Here is a 26,973-nt window from a genome sequence, read left to right as displayed (position 1 = left end):
GCTAGATAACAGGGAAGTAATAGAAAGACCCTAATCTAATGACATTTTGTTGAACAATATTAGCTACTGTTTATCTCATATATTACACCAAGATTTCAAGTAGTCCCTGTCTTCCACACACCTACGTCTACCGATTACCACTACTAAATTGTATTTTAGCTCATGGTAGAGGTAGTAAATATGGGATTATTAAACACTGCAGGTTAAAAGATATTACTCTTTCAAAAGATGTTCAAATATCTACTTTATTAGCTCAGTACTATAATGAAAGATAAATTTAATAATATACATTTTATATTTTCTGCTAAGAAAGCATTAACTGGTTGTTACTTACCACAGAAAAATACATATGTTTTATAACAGCATTTTTCATGTCAGCAAGCTGCATGTTAGACAAGATTCGGTTGGTTTCTTGTGCAGCCAGGAAATGTTTCATTTGGATATCTTCAGTATTTTGTATGTCATTCTGTGCAGAGCAAAAAAAACCCCACTTTAAGTTTCAAAGCTAACGCTCTAAACCAGCTTATATGTGCTAAGTCTTTCCATATATTCTATGGTAAACCCTTGTGTGCATACAAACCACTGATGTTGTAGGAAGCTACAGCATACCATTTATCAATGTAAGCTTCCGCATAATTATTCTCCCAGCTGACTTTAACCTAACCCTCTGTGGCTGAAACAAGAACTCTGTTTCCATAATGGATTCTCTCTTTGGACTTCTAAAAAGCTAAAACCAAAGCCCACGCCTTTTCAATTAGTAAAAAACATAATAAAGATTTTTTAAGACATCAATTTGACTATGACCATAAATTAATTTCATAAATGCCACTACAATGAAATCTTCAGTACTTGCCTGTAAGCCTGAACTAAACTAGTAATTTTAAAGTTTTGGGTTTTTATTTTTTAAGTAATCTATTCTCTAAGTCCACTTATCATTTCCAGTTACTTCTTCAGCACAGGGAATGAAGAATTATTTCATAGACTGGTTTCTAACCCATTCTAAAAAGACTCTCAGCAAAGCCACAGATAATTTTTTGTCAGTAAAAAATAAATGAAAAGAATTTAGAAGTTATTTCAGGATATGAGAATAATACATTTCAGTAAGAGCTTCAATGTGTACTTTTCAAATATACAGACTAAGAATCTTGGTTTTTTAGGCAAACTACAAACCCAGCCTCCTCCTGCAGTGCAGTAAGAACGCAGATACAAGTGAAGTGTTCCCCTTAGTCACAGTACTGATGGCCATTTTTTTTTATTGGGAGCAGGTGTGGAAGGCTTGGAGTAGCTTGCCTTCTAATTCAAACACCTAAACCTGACAAGTGAATCAAATATGGGAAATGAGGGAAATAACAGTAGGCAAAACCCCCATACTAGTGCATGCAATGGTAGGGTGCAAGCCACGAACAGCTTATACTCTTAAGTTTTCAAGATAAAGTTTCAAACACTGCATGTTTCATCATGTTTTCGTATTTCCCCTTATATGTATAACTGAAACCAAAAGCATTTGGCTTGTGTAAAACTACAGTTCTAAACAAATACTGAGATTGTTGCACATTGCAGAGGAGTTAAGTATTTTTGGTAACTTGAAAAGAGCTCTAAATAGCTTTTGATGAGCCAGGGGTAACTGAACTCTGATGCATTAACTAGTTACTTCTTGTGGCACTTTCTGCATATTATGTTCAACATGCTTATAAAAATATTTATATTCAACCAATTTATAGTACCATCTTAGCAAAGTTTTATGAATTCCAGCATGCATCCAACAAAGCATTTAGAGTTTCTGTTAAAATTCAAGTGAGACTAACTCCCTAAAATCATGCATGTGTTTTAATATCTTGAACCATTAAATTTGACACTTTGTAGGATCAAATCATTACTGACAATCCCACAGAGTATTTTAATACTAGAGTTACGAAGTTCAGATCATAAGCACAGATATTGAAATAAAAAGGCGAAGCAAAGACTTGGTTCAGAAAAAATCACATCAAGAACAGTCTGAACATCAGTGCAGTTCTGCTGGGAAAAAGAACATAATACTGTTTTACTGAATTCAGCATCTGGACATATATGTGGGTGTTCAGGGGAGGAAGGGGGATATTTATTTTTTTCTAGAAGTAGCAGTCAAACAGCAGGCCTACAAATTTCTGAAGTTGGAATGTTCTAATGAATTATATGCCAAGTACTTCTGGTAGGGAGAGAAAAGAGCATGTCCATAACATTCTTTGATAAAGCCTAATATATTTGGACAAGTGTTGTGATTCGATTGCCTATGTTTTATCCTTTTTCTTTTAAGAGACTAGGAATCTTGGCAGTTTTCTGAGTTCTTTAGATGCATTTAAATAGAAAGCTAATGCTCCTTTGCCCTCTGAGGTGAGTTACTTCAATGAAATCTAAGAAAAAAAGATACATGCAAGTTAATAGACTGGTTAAGATGGAAACGTGTTATCACACCTGGGATGAATTCAGGGTGCATAGCAAGAAACACTTTATTTTCATAAAGATCAATAAAAGGTGAGGTAGCCATACAAACTTGATACAAACTTGACACTTGTTCCTCCATTCAATGTATATGTCTGTCTTCGCTGAAAGGTGTAACAGGGAACTGTTTCCCCAAACAAGTTTCATTATGAGAGTAAGCACTAGACCGAGATCCCACGTGGATGTGTGTTTTATTCAGGGCATTAACATTAAGACCTTTCAACTGTGTTCTCACCCTTCTCTAACAGCTTTACTGCTCATTAAAACAAGAAGAGCAAAGTATACGCTTTGACCTGAAGAATCAAAAGCATTTTCAAATTAAGTAGGTTATTCCTAGTAATAAACATAATTTTAGCTCCTACTTGCTTGAAAGCTAGTATTTTCCATCAGCAGTTGACTAAAATCACCCTATATGCTGAGGAACTACCAGATTAAAGGAATCTTCTGAGGCCTTTGAGTAGTTCCAGGTCAAAATGCTAATAAGTTCTGAACTGGGCATCTGGTAAGCAAACAACTATGAGTCATGAGGCATCTCTCTCTCTCCCACTCTCAAAGGAAACACTAAAAAAAAAAAAGAAATCTAATTCCTAGTTAATTCCACATATACAGGAAAATTCACTGAACAGTGACATGTCCCCTCATAGTTCAAACGGAAAGGTGAAAGAGAAACAAGCTGCGTTTCTTGCTGACTTATCTTTTGCATCACTGTACCTTTAACTCCTCATCCAGTTTTGGAGCTGAATGGTAAACCTAACACTTTGAACCATGTGATACTGCACTGGATGCCTCACCTGGCTTAGCCATTCCAACAAAAACCTGCGTCTCTCTGAAACGATGACTTTTAGCAGGGCTTTTCTCTTCAAATAAGATCCATACAGGCCTTAGTGGATCTGATGATGTACTGTCTCATGTTCTAGTTTAGTTAACAGAAGAAAACTATTACAAGGATTTTGGAGAATCCTCTTCCACCAATCAAGAAATAGAGTTTGCATTCTCAAGAATTGAACACTTCTGACTAGTAAAAGAGAAAGTTGTGTCATGAATGGAGACAGCTTTTCTAACATGGAAACAAAGTTGAGTCTAGTCTTTGCACACGTGAGCATCATGTGATTTGATTTGTAAGGACTCCTAACACTTTCCTCAATGCAGCCAATTATGTCCTTTCTGACTTCATGGATCATAGATCATCAGGTCCAACCACCAACCCAGCAACCCCAGGCCTCCTAAACCATGGCCCCAAGTGCCACGTCTACATGGTTTTTGACCATGTCCAGGGATGGTGACTCCCTCACCTCTCTGGGCAGCCTGTGCCAGTGCCTGACCACTCTGGCAGGGAAGACATTCTCCCTAATCTCCAATATAAACCTCCCCTCATGCAGCTTGAGACTGTTCCCTCTCGTCCCATCACTAGTGACATGGGAGCAGAGAGCAACCCCCCCCTCACTCCAGCCCCTCTCAGGCAGCTGCAGAGGGCGAGAAGGGCTCCCCTCAGCCCCCTCTTCTCCAGGCTAAACCCCCCCAGCTCCCCCAGCCGCCCCCCAGCACACTTGTGCTCCAGACCCTGCCCCAGCCCCGCTGCCCTTCTCTGGACACGCTCCAGCCCCTCCAGGCCCTTCTTGTCCCGAGGGGCCCAAACCTGAGCCCAGCATTCGAGGTGGGGCCTCCCCAGGGCCGAGCACAGGGGCCCCATCCCTGCCCGGCCCCTGCTGGCCACCCCATTGCTGACACAAGCCCGGGGGCTGGTGGCCTCCTTGGCCACCCGGGCACTGCTGGCTCATGCCCAGCCGGCTGTCAGCCAGCACCCCCAGGGCCTTCTCCGCCGGGCACTTCCCAGCCCCTCTGCCCCAGGCCTGGGGCGCTGCCTGGGGTTGGTGTGACCCAAGGGCAGGACCCGGCACTGGGCCTTGTTAAACCTCACACAACTGGCCTCAGCCCATCGATGCAGCCTGTCCAGGTCCCTCTGCAGAGCCTTCCTGCCCTCAGGCACATCAACACTCCTGCCCAACTTGGTGTCATCAGCAAAATGACTGAGGGTGCACTGGATCCCCTCACCCAGATCACTGATAAAGATATTACACAGAACTGGCCCCAGCACTGAGCCCTGGGGAACCCCGCTCGTGACCAGCCGCCACCTGGATTTAGCTCCATTCACCACAGCTCTCTGGGCTTGGCCAGCCAGATGGTTTTAACCGAGTGAAGAGTACACTCTTCCAAGTCATGAGCAGACAGCTTCTGTAGGAGGATGCTGTGGGAGACAGTGTCAAAGGCTTTGCTAAAATCCAGGTAACATCTACATGGATGAGAGTTCTGCAAGTGGAGAAGCATTACAGTATACATAAACTGTTGGTATATGAAACATTCTTAAAACATCTTCTTGGCATGCTAATCTATTCTCATAGGCTGACTGGTTGTTTACAGAATCCTTTCGTTTAAATTAATTTTATTTAATTTTGTCTACTAAATTAAATGATCTTTCTACAGTAATGGAGAGGAGCCTTCTCATCTCTTGGATAAACAGTCCCAGAATCAGAAAGCTGTATTACCTTTAATCAAATTACAGAATATTCAGGCTGACCATATTGCCCTCTATTATTAATGCTGCATTATCTACAGTAATCAGTAAACCAGAAATAAATTGCTATCAATGACAATGAAAAGCTAATTTTAGATACATTTTTTAATTTACTTACCTCAAAAAGGTAATCTCCTAGATATTGCAAAGGGTAGTATCGTGCTTCAGAGAGATATTTTTTGTTTTGCATAGGAAGAATTTTATTATTGATGAATATGTGAGTTATAATGCACTCTGCATTTTGAGATGAACATATGGTTGCTCTTCCAGCTTCAAGAACTCTAAATAAACATATTTGGAAAGATGTATTTACTGCATTATATTAATACTGCCTAAAGCTACATTATAATTCACAAACTACAAGCATGAAAGCACAAAAGAATAAGGGTTCTCAATGTATGACACTGCCGCACCTTCGTTAGGATAAAAGGGTGCTTAATAGTCTTCAGAAAAGGAAAGAACCCACTTTGAGACATCCTTCTCTTCACAATTTAACACCATTAACTAAAATCAATGTACACCTCCTACATATGTGACAGAAAGCTTTACCTGCACATTTTTTCAAAGATCAAGTTTGGTGATAGCAGCTAGAGTTCTTTGCACTACATTCCCCGCAATTATGATGGTCTTTCAGTTAAGTTTTACAGTAAATTAAGTGGTTTACCGAAAATGGAACGGTGCTTTTCTGAACTGTAACATGACATTTTCATAATGCAAATGCACTTTTTGACTTCATTTTGGAGACACCTACAGCATTTTGTGCTGTCCAGTATCTTACACAGAGAACAGGTTTGTCTTTGGGACACCATTACGTTTAACAGTCTCCCTGGAGGCAACTTCCAGAGTTGTACTGCTGCACCTATTCCTGTCTTTTAGAAAAGATACCAGACAAAAAAATGGTGGAAGAAATAAGGTTTCTTGACATGGTGGATATATGTTTTATTTTTCATAATCCAAGTACGTAAGAAGAAAATGATGCTGGTCTCACACACTTACCCATTCAACAGCTAAGCTCTAAAGGCAGGGAAAGCACAGAAGAGGTGGGAAAAAGGTAGTATTGTAAATATTAGAGAAAATCAACCTTTCCCCACTGCTACAGTGGCCTTTATGACTGAAGATGGTACTTGCTGGAGACAAAAAATATCTACCTTTCACTCTTTTCAGACTAACTAAAAGGATCCCTGTGTTGGTGTATGGGAAACAGTCTGGAAAAAGATATCCCTTCTACAAAACTGCCTGTTCATCTGTCTTGCTGATGTAGCTCCTGTTAAAGGTTATTTCTACTGCGAACAGGGAGTTGCGCAAGACAGCATTTATCAGGAAGATCTGCATAAACAGTTTTTATGGAAAAAGAAACAGCATTTTTCACAAGTGTAGCAAGACGAGTGCATCCTTCTGCAAGACAGCACACAGTAAACTCTTCCGCTCAGCCAAGAAAATAGCATCCTTAGAATGTCTTCAGTTGGCAAAATCAGAAGCTGGTAACTTCAGCTGCACCTCACTTCATCGTTAGGAACTGCAGACAGACAGGCATTCTGCAATGCAGCCTGCAGCCCTGAACCACCATCAAGCAAACTATGCTTGCCTTCTTGACTGTGCATCAGTAGCATGCCCAGACCTGAGAATGATGCCTAACTGGGATTTCAACAGAGAAGGAGACTAGGACAGCATCCGCTCCTGCAATAAACGTAAAGCTCTAAAACAGTGTCAGGGGACATTTGCTTTTATGGTGCCAGAAGTAAACATTAATTAACATGCTCTGTTTGCGATTCAATGTAGTATTTAAACCACAGAATCCAGATGTGTAGGAAGTGGGGGTGGGGCGGGGGTGGAAATGTAGTCCCAGAATTCTTGCACTTCCTTTTCTCTGCTTTTCCTTTACACTTTTGTTCTTTCCATTCTGAACTATCTGTATTTACATCATATCAGAAACATCTGTTACAGTACAAATTAGGTCTTTAGAACAAGAAGCTGTTGCATCAATGTGACACAAAAACCGATCAGGTGAGCCACAGTGCTGCCCAGACCCATAAGGCGCAGTTCACAGCTGTCTCAGGTCACCCAACTTAAATAATGTATCCTTTTCCAGCCACTGTTTAGATGTAACATACACACAAAATGAACAATTACTCATGAAAAACACAAGCCTGTGTATCTTGCCTCATGAAGTAAGTTTCTGTAAGTGGTTTACTTAAGATGCAAACCTATGGGAACACGTGTTATTTTTGACACTGTAGTGGAAGAAAGTGAGAAAAGCAGTGATGTTAAAAGTAATTTATTATTAAAAAATATGGAAGTATGTTAATGAAAACAATTCAGAGTTTGACGAGCTGGATGTTGCTATGGTCCAAATTAACTGGGATTGAAGAACAAAAATGCGTTCAACCATAAAATAACTGTTCCATTGTTCATTATTTAAGCTTTAAGACATATCCTCCTACCTTCTAATAGACGCCATTCGTTTATCACCTTCCTTAACAGGGAGGACAACTTTCCATCTGTGGAAGGCCCCTGGAGCACCAGAGCGTTTCAGTTGTTCGCGCCATCTTTTAGGTGCAGATTGCATTTGAGGTGAATAATGGGTGTGTTTTTCAATTTTATATCCCCATTCGTACGTTGTTTCATCAAGCCATCTGCCACTTTCGGCACTATTAATTATGTACTCCTTAGTTAGTATCCACTGTCCTAAAAAGCAAATGAACTGTCAGCCACAAAAGATTTTTTTGTGCAGACAAGCAGCAATCAACTGAAGATCTAATATAAAATTAACTTCAACCTTTCTTGTGCAAATAAAAGCTGGAATTATAAATACCATTTTAAAAATTTCTTTCTACAACAAGAGTTCTCCTCTTCACACTTCAAAATCAGAAATCTCACAATGCCCCTGAAAATTATCATTTTGTTTTCTTTCAATGATGAAGTACCTTTTCTCATCTTCCTAGATAAAATACTTGCATATCCCCTCAAAAATCTGCAAATGGAATTTTTCAGCTTCCCAGATTTTGTTCCTAACTTCCACAGAACCTTGGTTAACCCTTTATTTTTAGTATCATTCAACACTTCTACAAATGTACTAAAATGCAGTAAACTGAAGAAATATTTTACCACCAATGATTCAAAAGAGGAATGAAGGCTTTATCATGTAAGCTGTTTCTTTTATATCTTCTTAATATTACTTGAACTGCGACTGTAGTGAATACCAATATCAGGGGGATACGGTTTTAGACTTTTGTCTTTCCCCTTTCTTCTTTTCATATCCTTTTCTCTCATCCCTTGGCTCCACCTCCTCCGCCTCTCCTCTTTCATCTTCTGCATGTATGCTTTTGATACTGTATGTAATGATCATCCCCTTTTTCTCTGTCTCTCTCTTCTTACAGGTTTAGGTCAAGAGCCATGGTTAGTACCCTGCTCCTGTATTGAAACACTACCTACAGAAGATACTGTAAGAGAAATTGACTTGAATTGTGTGAACCTAATTGGTTTCAGAGAACAGCAGGGTTGACTGGTGAAATGTCTCAGTGCAGGAGCACAGATGGTACTTCTGCACAACCTAGCATAGGTACCAGTAGACTTATGACTGGAAAAGGTATGCTATGTACAACCTGTATGTTAAAATCACTTTCATTTCAAAGTTTCCATCTCAAAACTTCTGTCAGCTAGGAAGTCTGTGAAGACTGGCATCCTTGCTACTGTTTCTGTTCATCTCTAGGAAGTTCTAAATGGGTTTAAATGTGATCTTTTAGACTTGGGAAAAACTGCAGTTGGAATGAACACACTCAAGAGCAATGATAATGCAAAAAAAAATTACCTCTTCCAGGATTAAAATGCACTAGATGGTATTGGGGATGATTTGCAAGTACAGAAACACAACAGAGTTTTGCATTGCCATGGGGACATGACACATATTGTTTCCACTCAGTTCAAGAAAACATCTCCAGATGTTTTAAAACCCCAAGTAAACATTAACTCAAAGGCTTATAATAGTTAAAAGTAAGTGATATGCCACAAATCTGTCTACATTTTAACACTGCTTCCCTCATGGAAACTTTTGGTCTATTTCATTTTTGATTAGAGTGTGATCAGAATTTTATATTAGTACCAGGAATCTTCCATTCATATATATTCACACATACCCCTAAATTCTAGCAGCAACATATGACTGAAAATGCCTGCTAATACGGGATATAATCACAAGTATGAAATCAAGAAATTTACTTATATCTTTAAATCCAAATCTAGGTTTAGTTATTTCTGTCTGTTATTTCTTAAATTTAAGGTTATCCATCCCAAAAAATTGCTGTAACATTTCGGTAGAATACGATATGGGGAAAATAAAGCTCATGTTTAACAAGTTAACAGATCAGCACTGTGAAATCTCGTAACTCCGCAAGATTTCTCTAAACTCATCGTGAAAGCCTTCCACATATCTCTCTATAAAGAAATCCTGAAATACAGAATTCTCATTCTAAAAGCATTTTAGTTGTCTGTGTGTGAGATTTCAGCACCAGGCCTTAGGTAAAAGAAAAGCCAGTGGAAAGACCAGAGGCTCTTGTCAGAACGGCAATAGCCTGGAATCTTCTCTTGCTGCATAAACAGACAATGGTATTTACCAGTGACTGTTGTGTGTGAATTTGGTGTCAAAATTCATGCTGACTGCATGTGTCCATACTCTCTCAGCTCCCTTTCCAAGTGATCCATTTCTAACTGCCTACATCACTTGGATATGACTTCATGATCTAACAAACACGTAACAAAGCTTTCTGTTTGGGAACGGGTGCAGATCAAATATAGGAAGATGGCAGGAATATCATTTAAGAAAAAATCCAAACCAAAAGGAAGTGAATCCGACCTTGAACGTAGTACTATGTTAAAAATCAAGGTTGTTCAGAAGACAGTTCATTCACAAAATGAAAAGAGGGAACTAGAAACCTTTTAAGAGTCCCTTCCAGTCCTACATTATGATCTTATGAAATTTTACAGCAAATTTTTACTCACCTGCAGCACAGGCAGCTAAGAACTTCTCACTCCTGCACAGCTTTTTTGCTATAAGATGTGTACAAGTTCTGTACTTCTAATAAAACAAAAACAAAACACTCTTGTAACACTGGAAACAGTTTCACTTCCTTGGATATTTATACACAACTCTAGGCTACCAAAGAATCCTTTATTTTGAGGCTCGCATTTTTTCTTTCTGCCCTAACCATCCAGTATTTCAGTGTACAATACCTTATCATCTAAAAAAACACAGTCCAGTTTGAACAGCCATTGGAGTAGCTCCCTTTTCTCTTGATTTTTAAATCCAGTTATTTGGATTATCCGTTTCTGCCTGTCACTCGCCATCTGTTAGAACAAAAACAAAGGAAAAGTAAACATTAACACATAAAATACACACCGTGAAACATTTCCTGCATGATCTTACTAGTAATCCCTACTCATTTCCGGAGAAAGTGGGAAAACACACCGCAAGACATCAATGCTACCTAACAGCGGTGCAACGCTCTTTGGAGCTGTTACTGCCTGCTCCAGCCGGGGCACCTGAAAGGGGGTGGCGGGGCAGGACAGGGACCCCCACCAAAACTTCAGCAAGCCGGACACATCCCCCCCCCCAACCAACTGCGGGAGGCCGGAGACCCCCCCCCCCAACCAACTGCGGGAGGCCGGAGACCCCCCACCACCAAACAACTGCGGGAGGCCGGAGACCCTCCCCAAATAACCGCGGCAGGCCAAAGATCCCCTAAACAACAGCGGCACGCCGGAGACACCCCTTCCCCGCCGCCAAACAACGGCGGCACGCCGGACACCACCACCCCAATCCGCGGCCTGCAGCAGACCCGAGTCCCCCGGGTGTCGCTGCGCCCCTCAAGCCTCCGCCCCACAGCCAAGCGGGCCCCGGAGGTTGCGGGGGGCCTCCCGCCGCCCCCGTGAGGATAAACCGCTCTCCCTGAGGGGAGCCCCACCGGGCAGGTGCCGCGGAGGCGGCCACCCCGCGCCGTTCCGCGCCGTCCCGTTCCGTTCCGTGCCGGCCCCGCCGCCTTCCCGCCTTCCCCCGCTCCGCCCCCGGATGTGGCGGCGCCGCCGTTCCGGCCCGTTGTCACTGACGCTCCGCCGTCGTTCGGGGCCGTCGGGCGCGGAGCCGCGGGGGGGGGGAAGCGCGGCCGGGTAAGTGTCCCCCGGCGGGGCCGCGCCTCTCCGCCCCTCACCGTGCGGCCGAGCGGGACGGGGCGGGGCGGGGATGGGATGGCGGGGCGGCTGCCACCCGCCCCGGGGCCCCCGGCGGGGCCGCCTCCCCTCACAGCCGGGCGGCGGCGGGAAGGGGAGGGAGGTGTTCACTCGGGCTGAGGGGGCTGGGGTGAGGCGGGCTGGGGGCGTGAGGCGGAGGGTGAGCTGGGAAACGCCGCCGCAGGGTCTCTTAAAATCACCGTTTCTGGTTGCTCAGCAGAGTTATAACAAGAGCAGAAAGAGGTGTGGTGGGGGACGGAAGAGACCCCGCTGGGCAGAGGAAGGCGGCGGAGGACGAGGGACGGGTTGGGTGTAGGGGCAGGCTGAGGCGTCTCCCCTCTGGAACAGGCGGCCTGTGAGAGTCGGGAGAGGGGCCAGGGGTTTCTGACTCTCGGTACCATTTTCTCTGTTTCTCAGAGAAACTTTGGCAGTGCCTCACGCCGCACGACGGCTGACCCTCGGGGCGGTGGCCGGGTGCTGCTGCAGCCGCCTAAGCGAGGCACGTATTTTGGTGAAGGGATTCCCGCCCCGCTGATGGAGTTGGAACTGACTCCTCTTAGGGAGGTCGGGGTTCGGCCTTCCTAAAATTACAAAGCAACATGAGAAGGGCAAAATAATATTCAGATTGTACCTCAAGCACTCAGGTTAGAACGTAGAAATGCCAAGATGATGATTGTTTGTGAAACTTCATTTTGGTCCCTTGCGTAGTTGGGAGGTGACGTGATTTCCATGTCGTGTAATGCACTGAATGGGTAACGCACAAGAAATCTATTAGTTCTTCATAATGAATCAAATTCGCTTTGTAGAACGCTTTCCTTTTTATTCATTTTTTTTTTATACAGTTACAGAGTAGAAGGCACGCACCCTGATTCAAGCATAACAAAGATGTTTGACTTGCCTCCTTAGAGAACCGAATGCTACTCTCTCCCCTTCCCTAAAATTCTTCCGTGATAGTGGTCAAGTCCCTCTGTGCCCACTGAGGTAGCTGTTTTGTATATAAGACCTGTAAACTGAGAAATGCATGGCAAAACTTTCGCAAGTGGTGAGTATTTGTCACTGCAGCTTAGGTCAATAAAGGTAAGGCATACGTAGGTGTTCCCGTGGAACGAAAACCAAAACCACCTAGCTTCAGGCACCTGATATTTGGCAGCACATTGGATGCCTGGTTTTAAATCCGCCTGAGTTTCCCAAATATCAAAATGGAAAACTGCATCTGCGGGACCTCAGATGGGTCTTGCATTGCTGTTCATAAAGTATTCTGGTACCCTTAATGCTTACTGAAGTTGTTCCTGGCTTCTGTTTCCTTAACACTGCAGCTATATTTTTGTATGCAAGCATGAAGAAGTAACCATCAACAGCCTCTGTTGTTAGCTTTTAATACAAGTGGCACTGTAAAATCTTCAAACATCTAGAATATTCAGAGTTAAATGGCTGTACTTACTGCTTGCATTTCTTGTTTGACAATGAAGATTGGTTGCATTTTCTATTTTGTACCTGTTGCACCTTTAGACTTTCACTATTGAGTTACCTGCACTGTAAAGGTATTAATTTTAATGTGTGCAACTGGAGCGCAGAAAATAAAAAAACAGTGTTTATTTTATAAAATGTGATTTCAAGTTTAGTCCACACTTAAAAAATATTTAGGGACAATAGATTTTTACTTGATTGTCAAAATTTAGCTTATTAAAAAAAGTAGGAACACAGTTCATATGAATAAATAATTCTGGGTTTATGTAGTCTGGTAAAGCTGAGCTAATTAATGCTTGGTTTAGTATTTTTTAAAGTTAACAATTTAATTTGTATTAGCTCCTACTAACTACTGTCGATTACTTAACCAGTAACTATTAGAAGTTTTATGCCACAGGACTCATAACAGGCTCATAACTGAGACCTCAAACATTCCATGTCTATTTTCACTTTAAAATACAATGTTACTGAAGCATAGCGTTAAGAAATAGAGATGTTTTTACCTTCATTTTAGTGATATCTGATAAGTTTGGATTTCACTTATTCTCTCCCTCTATTATTTTTTCATAAAAAGCCTGAAATATTTTCTTCTTTCCCATCCTTGTAGTGATCCCAATATAGTAGCTAGATATCTCTTAATTCATTATCGGTTTTCTTATTTAGAAGGGTTAATACTAGGTCTTATAGGTCTAGGGAGCAGTCTTTTTAAATGTATATTTTTCAGTACCTCTAGGTTTCTTTGTTCTTTTAATGTGTTTGTCAAAGATATGGTTCAGTTGCTAAGTATTTATAAACGCTATTTAAGCTGTTTGTGGGTTTTACATGGATATCCACTTCTACATTTCTTCTACACAATATGTGATATCTTTTCTAAAAATTCGGAAGTGATTTTCAGAGCCACGCAAATGGTATTTCAGTTATAAAATTTCTAATTACATTTTAAGGACTATCAAGAATGACTGTACGGCTCTCACGTTCTCAGTTCTTTAAGAAGCCAAGATCAGAGAAATAAGTATACCTTTTTCACAAAAAGAGTTTACTTAGTGTTTCAGGCACCAATCTCTCTCACAATGTGTAGGTGCCTCTTTCTTAATTTTTTTTCCCTAGGGAGACAAAAAAAAAAGAGAAATCTTGTTTTCGTGCCACTGCTCAAGCTTTCTAGCTTACAACTTTTGTTTCCTTCATGTTCTACACATAATTGTATTACCACCATGTCTTCTGCCTTGAAGTTTCACTTTTTACATTTTTCCATAGATAGCTATTTTACTTCACACAATATGTGCAGCTGTCTTTCTCCAGGCCTCATTGGTGTAGCCGTCATCAATGTGATCACTGTTCAATGTTGTCCTTAAATCTCACAACCTCTCTCTGTAAACCTTCACCACTTCATCCTCAACTTTGCAACTTTGGGTTTGGGGTCTTTTTTCATGATTTTCTGTCCCTTACTAGCCTTTTGTCTTCCTGTGTTGAAAACGATATGTTATTTCTTGCAGTAATTGTGATACGATCATGCATAAACATTTTCTACATTGTGGAATATGATCTGACAGATTTTTTTATCAGAGGAAGATATTTTGCATCACGTGCTTAAAATATTTTCTATCATGCAAAGAAGTTTATCAGTTGACTAATGAAAAATTTCAGTGTTTAAAAGATGATTCATTAGAGCTTTTTCTAATATTGCCACAACATTATGTGTGTATACTTGTTGAAGCAGTATCAGTTGACAAAAATCACAATGCCATAGGCAAATTTTGCTCAAACATTTAGTAGTTATAGCTTTGTAAAAAAACGGTAGAAGCTACACTGAAAAGTCAGTCATAAAAGCTAAAACAGTATGAAGTGTCTCCACACTGCCTTCATGTGGAGAAAAGTCTAACTTTGTGCCCTGGTTTAAGCCCATTTTGTAAGTCTGTCTTCAGTGTGAAGCACTGACTCTGGCTTTGTCAAAACAGTGAAGGAATTTAATTTTTCTTCTATAGTGATAAGGGATTACAAAAATTGGGAATAATATAAACATAATATAAATCCAGAGAATCTAATAGCTTCTTGAGAATAATTGTTCTACAAATGCACCTGTAGTTTCTTTTGTGAGCTGATGAATATAGAAGTGGCAGAACAAGCATTGTGAAAATTGTTGCTTTTCTTCAAGCCTTACTGATTATGAAAATGCTCAGTTATCATAACTTTGTACTTTGAAACTTCTTTATGGTCTTTTCAGGAGGTATCATTTGTGCTTCTTCCGTGTAACCATTTTTGTCGTACATAAAGCATTTATTTCTTTTTCTGATCATTGTAAGCTTGGCCTATCTTCCTATCTCCTTGCATTCATCAGCCCTTCTGCCAACTCATATTCTGTTAATGTATGTCAGTGAATAGTGTTGAGGGACAAATATTGAGAGCACAGCACAGCGTTCAGCAACTTGTTCAATAACTCTTTTGTAAATGATGCCAAGGTGTATGCTTTATGTGTGTTAGTTCGCTCATTAATGAATTAATGAACTCAACTGGTGCACTTTCGGTCACTCATGACTTGGAATAAGGTTTTGTTTGCTTGTTTCTCTTTTCTTTTAGAATATAAGTAGTGAAATGGTTTCATTTTGCCTTTAATACTTACCTTTCCTACAACGTAAAGTTCGAGTTTTATGTCTTTGCCTAACATGAGTTAGTCCTTGGCTCCTTGGACCTTCTTTCTTAATCATATTACTGTTCTCCTGCCCTGACCTAAATCCGCTATACCTGCCTGGAATACCGAACTGACCTAATTTGCCGGCTGACCTTCTGATATTTTCTCCTACATAGGAGATGCAGTCTGATGTCATCAGCAGATTTTCCTTCATCAAAGTCCTTTCACCTTTTTTTTGAGAATCCACATAAGCTCATTCAGGTTGTATTTGTTGATTTTTTTGGGGGGGGGGGGGGGGGGGGAGGGAGTGTGTTTTACAATGGATTTTCTTTGGTTTTTTTTTTTTTTTTGTATCATTCTTCCCTAAGTAACTGCAGTCAAAATGGTGAATGTGTGTAACGGTAGCAGAAATTATAAATTTTTCTTAATAATTGTGTTGTAAATAACAATGTTTATACTCAGAATGTTCCAGAATGGGTTTCTTCTTTGCAATAACCCCTCTTTCCCCCCAGTTTTATTTCTTACCAGGTAACAGCCAACAGCATGATTGATGCCCCACAGTGCAGATAAACATGAACCCTGGTTCACAGGCATTAGAAAATCAAGTATGATGTGATGTAACCAGTGGGGTAACATGTTGCGTGTACACTTTTACCTTCTCTGCTGTTGCCTGTACTTGAGGTCAGTACAGAGGGTGGGCAAAAGGTGTAGATGGTTGTGGATGGAAGGAGAAAACAAAAGCACTAAAAAGAAGTTAGGAGAAAGTGTGGCATACATTGTAATAGGCAAGATAACGAAGGTAGCACAAGAGCAAGCTAGTATCAAAATACCCTACAGTATGTTACAGTCCTATGTATTTTATCAATATGTAACTGGAAGAGTATATAAAATTGTGACATACAAGTATCAGATATAGATTTGGTACTTAAGGTGAGGTTAACAGAGCATCATTGCAGTTCCTTCTAACTGTTTAATTGTCCCTTAAGTTAAGGTGAAACCCCTGCCATCAGCATATCTTGCAGATAACTATTGTATTGGTACAGCTTTGTCATCCATCCCTAAGAATTCCAGGTCCCTGCCGAAGGCAACTTACCCTGGGGTATCAGTGTCTTGTTAGTGTCTCTGAGAGATTGTAATAGAAACATTTGGTACTAAAAGAATTTGTTCATTGGTGCTGGGTTTTTTTTTTTTGTTTTCTCAGAAATCATTGTCTGCTAGACTCAGAGAGCAGACAGCAGTTACCAAAGAATAAATCCAAAATTAACTGTCAGAGTAACAGCAAAAGATAGATTATATTAATGTAGTAACCTGTTGTGTAAGAAAGTGGGTTTCTCTTCAGATATGCTTTGAGGTCTGTTTCAATGCAAAATAAGCTGAACATCCAAAATTTTTGTTTTCCTCACTGAGTCTCATGAAGAATTTATTTGGATGAACATGAAGTTTTGCTTAATGACTGATTGTTTCCCATCACACTTGTGGACTTGGGATTTAAGAGAAGTGGAGTTTTGTTATTGCAAACACTACTGCGTGATTCTGCTTGGCTTTGGCATACCTAGATGTAATACAAGTAAGTTGTTCTCTCATCCAGAGACACCACTCTGTGTTATGAGGGAAGTGTTCCCTCAAGGAAAGAGACAGCAATGTCCTTTTGGGATCTGTAGTCCTTCCCAGGGGCTTTATGAGAGTTGGTGAGGTTCTCCACATAGCTCCCTGAAAATGATCGAAGGATTGCAGAATTGGCTAGACCTTTTGCAAAAGGGGTTCTTCAGTGGTCCCCTATGCACAGAAGAATAAAGGACTTCCTTTGAAGCGGTGACATAAATAAGGTCTCCCCATGTTCGTCCACTTTCCCAATAAAACAACAACATTTATTAATGTAGAACGTTTTTGCCATCAGTGGTTTCTCCCACATGGAGTGCCAGTCTTGACAGAAGGGCTGTGCTCGTAAAGATCATCAGTATGGGCTGAGGTGAGAGCGGGACTGAAATCCCTGACTGGGAATAGAGCATCGTTTCAGGAGATGTTGGGAAGCATGAAAGCTTCCTTTTGGAAGGCACTATGGGCTCTTCTATTTAAGCGTAAACTCTCGATGGATGCCGGCCCTGTTTCTGTCCTTTTCCTGCCTCCCCACTGCCAGCAGCATCCTCAAAGCTGTATTAGGCAGACCAGAGTAGAATTCAGGTACCCAAAGGCCTACTTCCCTGTTTAGAGGTAAACAGAAGCTCCCTTCACAGAACCTAAGAAATGACTTTACAAGAAGAGTTGCTAGTACCAGCAGTCAATGGGATACAGATCTTCTCAGTGATAAGAATGCTGTAAGTGGTATGATTTTGAATTCAGTTCACTAAGGGATTCTGGAGACAGGTGGCCTTTGAGATGTGTCTCCTCAAGTGGAGTTACCACAGTACTCTTGCCCATCTGCAGCTAACTCTTCCCATGTTTTGGTGGTGGAAGGCTTAAACAAATATGACTGTTCCACCCATGGGATTGTAAAGACAGTATGGCAGGAGAGGGAACAACATGAAAAAAGAGCAGGATGAGGATTAATGGGGAGACTAATTAGGAGAATTGCATGTGTAGCATATTGGACATACATGATGTAAATCTTCTGAGGTAAATGGTAGATGCTGATTGAAATGTGGTAAATTAATCTGTCAGTTTTTACTTTAAACATTTAGAGCTGCTTGCAGAAACTGATTTGCTGCAATCCATGGAGGCATAAAATAGGCCTCTATGAATTATATTCGGAGGTGTTCCCATATTTAAGTTACTTATATGCCAATTTTTTCTCAGCAAAATGTCCACCTCTTAAATTTTCAGGGTGTTATATTGGAACAAGCTTATCTCTGCAAGAGACAAAATAGAATTAAGCTGAAACACTGCATCTAGTTAAAAATGTGTATGTGTACATGTGTCTGTATAGAAATACATAGGATGGCATTATGTGCTATACATGGGCTTTTCTTGAACAAGGCAAAATTCTTTGCTAATCCAGCTAATTCATTACAAAATATTTGTACAGAGTATTGACATAATGAAGTATGATTATGCATCCTATGCAAAAATTTCTGTATTTTTTAAATGGATAGATTTAGGTCTATTGATAAGGAATTAAAAAGAAAATTATGTTACAGAAAGAATCCTTGATCAAAAATCTTGATTTTTTTTTTTCAGTTTCTGTGTATACAATGTAGTTTAGAATTTTGCTGAATATGTGATTAGTGGAATATAACCATAACTTGGTTATATTTAGTCCTCAAAAGCATTCTTTTTCACTTTATTTTTTAATCAATTCAGTGAAGCTCCTGCATGGCAATTTGGGTTTTAAAGACCACAGTGATAGAAGCACTTCATTCTGTCTGGGCTGAGGAGGAAAATTTACATGTTCTCACAGGCAGCGGTATTCTAAGGAGTTTGATCAGTTTTTGACTACTTATACATGTTTGTCTGTTGGAAGGCTCCTCAAGGAATTAACCGCTCTTATGGGCCGTGCTTCAAATACCAGCTTAACTCTATTTATGGACCCCTTCTATAACCTTTAGTTCTAAGACCAATATTGGTCTTTACCTAAAAGTCTGAGTAATATAGTTAGCAATTCTTCCTTTTATAACTAAATGTGTCAGCTAGCTGTCAGCTTTGTGATATGCCTGATCTTCTTCTCTTGCAGAATTCAATATAAAATCCAAGCCTTCTGAATAGCAATGCAAAATGGTGCCAGAATGTTACTCTGTTGTACTTTGTAATTTCTTCTTCTCTTAATTTTTAAATTTTATTTTTGATAAAGTTGAAACTCTTATACATCATTGCTTAATGTTATTTCTCATTTGTTAATATAAGTGATCGTCAGTGTGAATGTTTCTGCTTACAATTTCAGTTTTAGCAAATTTGCTACTTATTTAACTTGTCCAAACATGTTGAAGGTATTGAATTTTAAGGCAAAAACATTCGCAGTCTGAAAAGGGAACACTGACAAGTTCAGTCAAAAGGGAAAAGAAGAATAATTTATAAAAGGAACTGTAGATAATGATGCCATCCAGTTGTTTTAAAGTGCATCTACCTCACCTTTAATGAATTAGATTTGTCAACAGCATATGTTTTATGCACTACTTCTAATGAAGTGGCATACCAGCACTACAGTATACTTTGAGGTTTATTCCATCAAAGCTTTTTGCTGTCGTAAAGCAGACCTTTTTAAATAATAGATACTAAAAACTACATTTAAATAACATTAAGGTTGTGACACAAACACCAAATGACAAAATTCAGGCAATTCAAAGTTAGGGCTGACAACTTGTCATTAACTTGCATTGTTGCTTTTTAAAAAAGAAGCACAATTGCATGATTTAAGGATTGAATGTCAGACTCATTTTAAATTTCTTGGCTTTTGTGGGCTGGAGTTACAACCTTACTGTCATTCTTGATATAGTTTTTTTGCATAGCCTCTGTTTTCAGAAAAGTAATAAAAGCAGTGGAAAAAGTACAGGCTTTGTTGGCTTTGTTCTTTATTTAAAATACAGATGTGAAAGTGTTGGTCAAAGAACAGGGGCTATACTGTTGTCAACTTACATGTGGTTCTTTTAAACTTCCTTTGCTCTTGTCTTTGCTGATTCTTTGGCAGAACAACTGAGTAGAGGAGCTTTAGTCATGGGGTGCTTTAGCTAAAACCCTGGAAAGTGCTAAGAGTTTCCAATCCTTTTCCACATAAAGAGCCACTTTCTTTTTAACAAACTACTGAACAAAACAAGAGTTTAATACATGCAGGAAGCCTTGTAAAAATATTTTTAAATACTTAAAATATTGTGAAACTGAAGTAGGTGAACAGGATAGTTCCTGTTACTTCTTATGTAAGAAATTGCTTTCCTATTCTGTTGCTGTTAAACATAATGGAACTTTATGTTCAGGTATGTTAGCACACACGTGTAAACAATCCTTTCACTTCCTCTGTAGAGGTGATTTCTGAAGGTCTCTAGGGCAAACATTCTATCATTTTCATCATAGTTTTGTTAATTTAATCTATCATGAACTGGTACTGCTGCTAAGTGGTCAGGGCTGCACCAGCCACCCACTGCAGTCACCTACCCCGAGCCACCATCAGTGCTTATACAGTGCAGTGGCCTGGTAAATGGGGATGAACGGGCTTGCACAGGGAAAGGGGCTGGTGCAGAAGGGTGGTAGGATGCTGTTGCTGAGCTCGTTTTTGGCTACCTTATTTGATTCATTATGTTAGTGTCTACAGCCACTCCTGGGTGCAGCAGTCACTCTTCAGTGGTTTTACTACAGTCAGGGAATTATACAGTCACAGAATGCTCTGGGTTGGAAGGGACCTTTAAACATCATCTGGTCCAAGCTCCCTGCTGTGAGCAGGGACATGTTTCACTAGATCCATTGCTCAGAGTCCCATTTGACCTGACCTTCAACGCTTGCGATGATAGGGCATCCACAACTCCAGGCAACCTGTTCTAGTGCCTCACCACCCTCATAGTAAAGAATGTCTTTCTTACATCCAGTCTAATCCTACCCTCTTTCAATATAAAACCCTTGCTCCTTTTCCTGTCACCACGGGCCTTGGTAAAAAGTCTTGCTCCATCTTTCTTATAAGTCCCTTTATATACTGAATGTCCAAATGTCCATCTCAAACTTTCACCTCTTCGGTTTTCTAAGTTGCGTGTTCTACAAGTGAGTCACCACAAGGTAGCTTATTCTCAGTGAAACTACTGAGCTATGTGGACCTTGTCTAAGCATTTCTTATAGCTGCCATATGGTATTTTGGGAGATTCTGTGGCCTTCTAATGTCCCATCCTGTACATACCTTCTCTTCATTGCTTTTATATCTTTGGAACAACGAAATGAAGTGTTACGTAGCACTGTGGTTTGTGTGATGAGTATCAACAGAGATGGAGGCTCCCAAAGTTAAAGACTTTTTTTTTAACGCTTTGAACTTGGACTGTTATTTACCAGCTGGAACTAAGAAGCATACTGCCTCATTGTATAAGCAATTTTATATAATACCTAAGCAATTAGGATTTTTATCTGTGAAAGTGTTAGTTCCTCAAATACTACTTATTAGTAATTTTACTACCTTCTTTTTCCGTAGGACCACTGATGAGCTATTGACTGAATGTTATGCATAGTGCCCTAGAACTGACAACAAGAAGATTTTAGTGACAGAAAGAACATATTGACTGAAGGTATGTATTTTGTAAACTGTACATTGATATGTTCTGAAATTGACTTGCTATTACCTATAAGTGTTTAAAAAGTTCTAACTGGGTGGCTGGATGAGACCTGTGATGTTTATAGGAAAGTGCTTATTGTTACTAATCAAGAACACAAATGAATTTTTATTGATTGAAGAAAATGTAGGAGATGTTACATTTAAATTTAGGAGTTTTTAAAAAGTTCTAAGCAACCTTTGTTCAGATTAATCATTTCATAAATTCATATCTCTTTACAACAGCTATAAAAATGACTAGCTGTTTTAGCTAGTATTAACATGGTATTAACTTTGGATCCGTGTAATTTTGTAAGAAGTATGAATAAGGTATCTCTTCGTAGTAAGGACTTACATGGTTATTGCAGGAGCTAATTTAGAGCACTGTGTTTGAAATGCATGTTGTAATTTGCAGCATTTGCTTAGGTGCAACAATCCCTCATATTTATTGCATTTGGAGCAGAATACAACCAGTTCTCCGATATACAGAAAAACCTAATAACCTCTCTTGACCCTGTAAAGAAAGGGTCAGAAAATGTGGCCTATCTCTCAAGTTGTCTGAATCTCTTTTCTCAGTACAATCAATTTCTCTCTACTCTTTTTATTGTGTTGCCATTAGTGCATAATAGTACAAAAATCTAATTAATAAAAACTTGTAATTGTTCCAAGAAAAAGTGGTTAAGGGAGCTATATCATCCGCTAGTACAGATAAAGAAGTGGATTATTTGAAATATGAATTGTAGGCTCTACGATGTTTTTAATTCTTACCATGCCATTTGGCTAGGAGCATGTAAGTTACGTCAGGTAATGCAGATAGAAGGGGTGGTGAGGAATACAGCCCACTTGGGCTTTTTTCCTATAATGAACTTATCCTGCTGCACACTGTGATAGAAGAGAAAAATTGAAATATCTTACCCATCTGCCTTGATACTAAAAATTAAATTATTTGTTCAATGCTATTCCATGATATACACTTGCAAAGCAATAAAATTTTGATTCTCTTATTTGGAAGAAACTTAAACTTTCTTAATAATGTTCAGCTCCACAGATTAACATGAGACAGGATATTGCAGTGCTACTTATTACCAGCTTGTCTAGGAATAATATGTCCTTTCAGTAAATGCTCCCTCCCTTCTCTATCCCTGAACTCTTTCTTCATTATTCAGAATACATACCATGAACTACTTTTCTCATTGGATGTTTTGTTTGTGCTTGTAACATTCTCCACACTGCTTCTCAGTAGTGTACCATTGAAGGGAATCTTGAATTGGGACCACCTGCTGTTGGCTGGGTGACAACAAGCATAATTTCTCTTACAGATTAATAGAGTAGAGTTGAAGCCCTAAGGTTCACTGTAAAACTCTTGTATAAAAATAGATTCAGTCACAACTAATGCTTCTGAAGATTATTCTGGTAGAGTTGTTAACTGTACTCAGTTTTAGGCAGTTAAATTAAAAAATATATTGATTGAACCTTAAAAATTTGATGGTGTTATAAGTTTCCAGCTTGAATCTTACATGGCTTATTAATTTTTAACTTTAAAAAAGTTGTAAAATGCTATAAAATTAATATAAGGAAAGAGAAATTTGCTGAAATGTTAATGTGACCCTAGAAAAAAATTTTTACTCCTTTTTTTTTTTTTTTGTAGCCTGTGTTGTCCGCCTCTCTTTCTCTCTGGAAACTTCAAATATAATGTTCCTTAAAAAAAAAAATAAATGAGGTCTTTAGTTTTCAGTCCAGTTTTGTTCTGAAGCAAAAGATTTGTTTCATCTGATAGGCAAGTAGGGCACATTGTTTACACTGTAGTTCCACTTCTTGGCTGGTTGCACAACTCATTTGAGTCTTGTAATTATGTAGGAAATAACACAGTGCATGGTGTTCACTTGTAAGATATTTATGAACAATTGCCCTCTTAATCATGAAACTGAAGGCTAAGTGCTTTCTGTGCTGGAGAATTCAATGTAGTATCTTTACAGTAGTTGTTTAAGATGATAGGGGGGAGGAACCCTTTTCTGCATCCCAGATCAGCTGATTGTCTCTCCTTTTTACACAGTAATTTATGGCGTGGTCTGGTTCCAAAGAAAGATTTCTTTTCCCCTGTGTGAATGTATTTTGTTACGATTCCCTCTCCCAACTTTTAACACCGTTGCCTCTATCATATTTTGAAATAATGTTCTTGGCACAACACCTTACTGGAAGAGATGGTAAAAAGTATTCGAGTTCTCCATGAGTATTCTTGACTCATACCCACATGGCACTTCCATGGCATATACAGACTAACAGTATAGAGGTAAATGAACTTTGTCATGAGGTACAAGATGTTTTTCATGGGCTGCATGACTCTCAGTTGCCCAGCGTAAAGGACTTTCAGGCAGAAGTGTGACAGTATCGTTTAAGAGACCCTTGAGAAGAGGAAGTTCCTTTCACTAAAACTGTTCCTTTATTTTCCTTTCTTTCTTCTTCAGCAGCAATGGAAAGCTATTGTGGATAAATATTCTTTAAAAATTCCAGTTTGTTATGCATTTTTTTTGCTTTTGTAGTATCATAGTTGTCACTTGTACCTCCTCCCAAGAGATGAAGAGGTAACATCTGATAATGTAATATATCAAGTGAAGCAAAACTGGATTGAAATATAGAGAGGATGTGCTGGAAAGATAAAGGCTACCTCTGAGCAACTAGTTGAAAAAATCATTTATATATGGCTTATGAATTAGTAAGATGCTCCTGTCTTAAAAAAAAAAAAAAATTTAAAAAATCTGGCCTCCCTGGTAGTTACAGAGCTGCAAACCAGTTAGACACAAGGTTTAGTTTTTTACAGTTATTTTTATTACCATTGAGTAGATGTGGTGTAGACATACTTTCACATCAGGCAGTGTATTTGTAGTTTAATATACTGTTCTATGGACATCTTTCCTATCTCCTATTTCCATTGTGTCTGGTAGAGCTTAAACCTTAAACGAGATATAATCTGTGCTTTTTTAATGCATAAAGCTGGCTGATCTCAGTTATGAGTTCTGCTCTGGATTGAAACTGATAGTTATGTAGAACTTAAGTGCTTAGTCTTGACTACATCTTAACTTAAAGAGGCTTAAATCAACATCCTTTTAATTAAAACTGAGAATACCATTGGTCTTTGTGTTACTCATACAATTTTTTTTTCTCCTTTAAGTGATCTTCTGATCAGATCTTTTTTTTTAGCATAAAAAATCCATACAGGTCCAATCTGATGCAGACCAGATATGGTCAAATCAATATACTGCTGGGTATCAAAATTGTGTTTTGGCTGGCAGTGCTAAAGGCGAAAAACACAGTAAGGTGTTAAAACTCTTAACTCTTCACTAGGAGGAAAGACAGAATAAAAAGGCAAGCAAAATGATGTCTGGGCATGAAGGCGAGTGATCATGGAGGGCCAGTTGCCAGACCAAACTGTTAAAAGAACACTAAAATGCTGCTGTGTTAGTAGAAAGAGTTATTCTCTTGCTGTGAAAGTCTAAACACCACCTAGGCATGCGCCTCTGCATTTCACAACGATTTTATGGATCCTGCAAAAATAGGCTTTTTATTTATTTGGTGTATTCTGACTAGTTACCAAAGAATCTTTTAAACCAGTTTTGATTGTTCTTAAATTAGGCCTGTGCTGGGGTAGGCAATCTGAGGTATTTAAACATATACTTACATGAGGCTTCTGATGGGAAGCCTCTGTTGTTCTGTTTTCTTCTTTTATAACTAGTAACACTTCAAAACGTGATTGCAACTTTAAATAAGTCAAAGTACTAAGAAGCAATAGACTTCCAGATTATTAGAGACTGGTGTGTCTATGAGAAGAAAATATTTTATGTAAAAATGTATTATGCTTTGATTAATCCACATAAACTTCAAATAGAATGCTAATTATACAATACCGTGCCTCATCAGAGAAATCAATTATTTTTAAACTGATATATGTGAAGCAGTGAGTTATGTTATCAAGCTTACTTTGAAGGCAAGCCAACAGAGAGAAAAATGATTACAGAGCATATCCTTTTGCAGAAGCTTATTTGCCTTGAACATATTTCCTGTTGTCAAATGCTAACCTTTCCTAGGCTGTTGCTGATGTAGTTGAATGGAAAGTTGTCCTCCTTGAAATTCTGATTTATATTAAGTTAGCAGCAAACATGTGGTCAGTCTTAGAAATGTAAAGTGATCTTGAAACAGATCCTGTGAGATCTACAAAATTGACATTATTTGTATAATCTTTTTCTTAATTCAGTTAGCTTATGACCTGGAATTGTCACCTTTTGCAAGCAATTTTTTCTTTGACTTGAAAGTGCTGGCTTCTTTAAACACAATTACAGTTGTTGGTTTGCTAATCCTGCGAGTCAATCTGCACTAAACAAGAAGCTTATATCAAACCCTTGGCAGCTTCAGTGAAAATTAAAAAGCATGCTTTACTGTAGAGATTGTCAAGAGTGGAAATAATATTTGTCCAGTCGGACAGCTTGCTTTTGTAGTCGCTAAATGAAAGTTGAGATTCTGTCTCTTCCTTGAAAGCTTCTGTGTCAAGAAGGTAATTTGGACTGTTTGTGGTTTGACAGGGATTATTAAAATCAGATGAAGTGAAGGGAAGGAAGTGTGAGAAAGCAAAATTGACAGTGACACTCTCTATTATTTGCAGCTTGGATCATGATGACTATGGTGATATGATAGATTCTAAATGTTAGGTTCACTGTTGGGATATGTTAAGCAGCAACTACAGTAAAATGCAGTTACAGATTATTTTTCTGACTTAACACAAAGCCATCCATCATTTATTTTCATTGGGAAATTGGTGAGGGGGAGTGTAGCAGAAAACAAAAAGACTAGAGGGGCAAATGGAAGGAAAAAGGGAATGGTTCAGAAAGAATTTAATTTTCTCCTTTGTGACTTGATTTAAGCAAGAACTCTTTATTCTTTTTTTGAGTTCACACAGCTTGCTAGTATACTTCAGAGGGAGTAAAACGGAGGATTAAGAATTGATGGAACAGGTCATAAAATTTGTTTTTCCAATGACTTGAATTTTGGTAGGAATTTTTTAGCATTAATAGTTTTGCATAAAGTGAGCTCAAGTCTTAAAGATTGCTGCTTCACATCAATTTTTCATGACTTGCATCTTGCATGTTATTTTTAAATAGTGATCTTTTCTGCCACTTTGAGATAAATAATTTAAAAACTTAAATTATTGCAATATTCATATAGCTGAATTTTTAATTGCTGAAGATACATTAGCTGCACACTCTATGCATCTTTTGGTGTCTAGTGGATATACAATGTATTATTTAATCTTAATCCTTTGTTTTATATCTTGGTTGTATAGGTAAACTTTCAATTTTTGAATAGGCAAGTTAGAGCAGAGGTAAAACATCCGATAGTGAAGCTTGAAGG

The 26,973-nt window shown here is 39.0% G+C and overlaps 2 protein-coding genes across 4 annotated transcripts in view; one reads left to right on the top strand and one right to left on the bottom strand.

The window, feature by feature from the left end:
- Positions 1-11,138, bottom strand: part of SLF1 (SMC5-SMC6 complex localization factor 1) — a 39,701-nt gene extending 28,563 nt beyond the window's left edge. For both annotated transcript variants that reach the window (XM_064439460.1, XM_064439461.1), the window contains exons 1-6: positions 11,008-11,138; positions 10,277-10,390; positions 10,046-10,121; positions 7,492-7,735; positions 5,169-5,331; positions 335-466 (exon numbers count right to left, since the gene is read on the bottom strand). In XM_064439460.1, the coding sequence (XP_064295530.1) occupies positions 335-466; positions 5,169-5,331; positions 7,492-7,735; positions 10,046-10,121; positions 10,277-10,390 (729 nt within the window). In that variant the 5' untranslated portion in view covers positions 11,008-11,138. The remainder of the gene's footprint in view (positions 1-334; positions 467-5,168; positions 5,332-7,491; positions 7,736-10,045; positions 10,122-10,276; positions 10,391-11,007) is intronic.
- Positions 11,125-26,973, top strand: part of KIAA0825 (KIAA0825 ortholog) — a 244,451-nt gene continuing 228,602 nt past the window's right edge. For both annotated transcript variants that reach the window (XM_064439457.1, XM_064439456.1), the window contains exons 1-3: positions 11,125-11,209; positions 12,112-12,311; positions 21,457-21,550. The gene's annotated coding sequence lies outside the window, so the exon portion shown is untranslated. The remainder of the gene's footprint in view (positions 11,210-12,111; positions 12,312-21,456; positions 21,551-26,973) is intronic.

The sequence above is a fragment of the Phalacrocorax carbo genome, chromosome Z (assembly GCF_963921805.1).
Source record: "Phalacrocorax carbo chromosome Z, bPhaCar2.1, whole genome shotgun sequence".
Lineage (NCBI taxonomy): Eukaryota > Metazoa > Chordata > Aves > Suliformes > Phalacrocoracidae > Phalacrocorax > Phalacrocorax carbo.
Note: the sequence above shows the minus strand (reverse complement) of the source record. Positions and strands in the feature narration are given on the sequence as shown.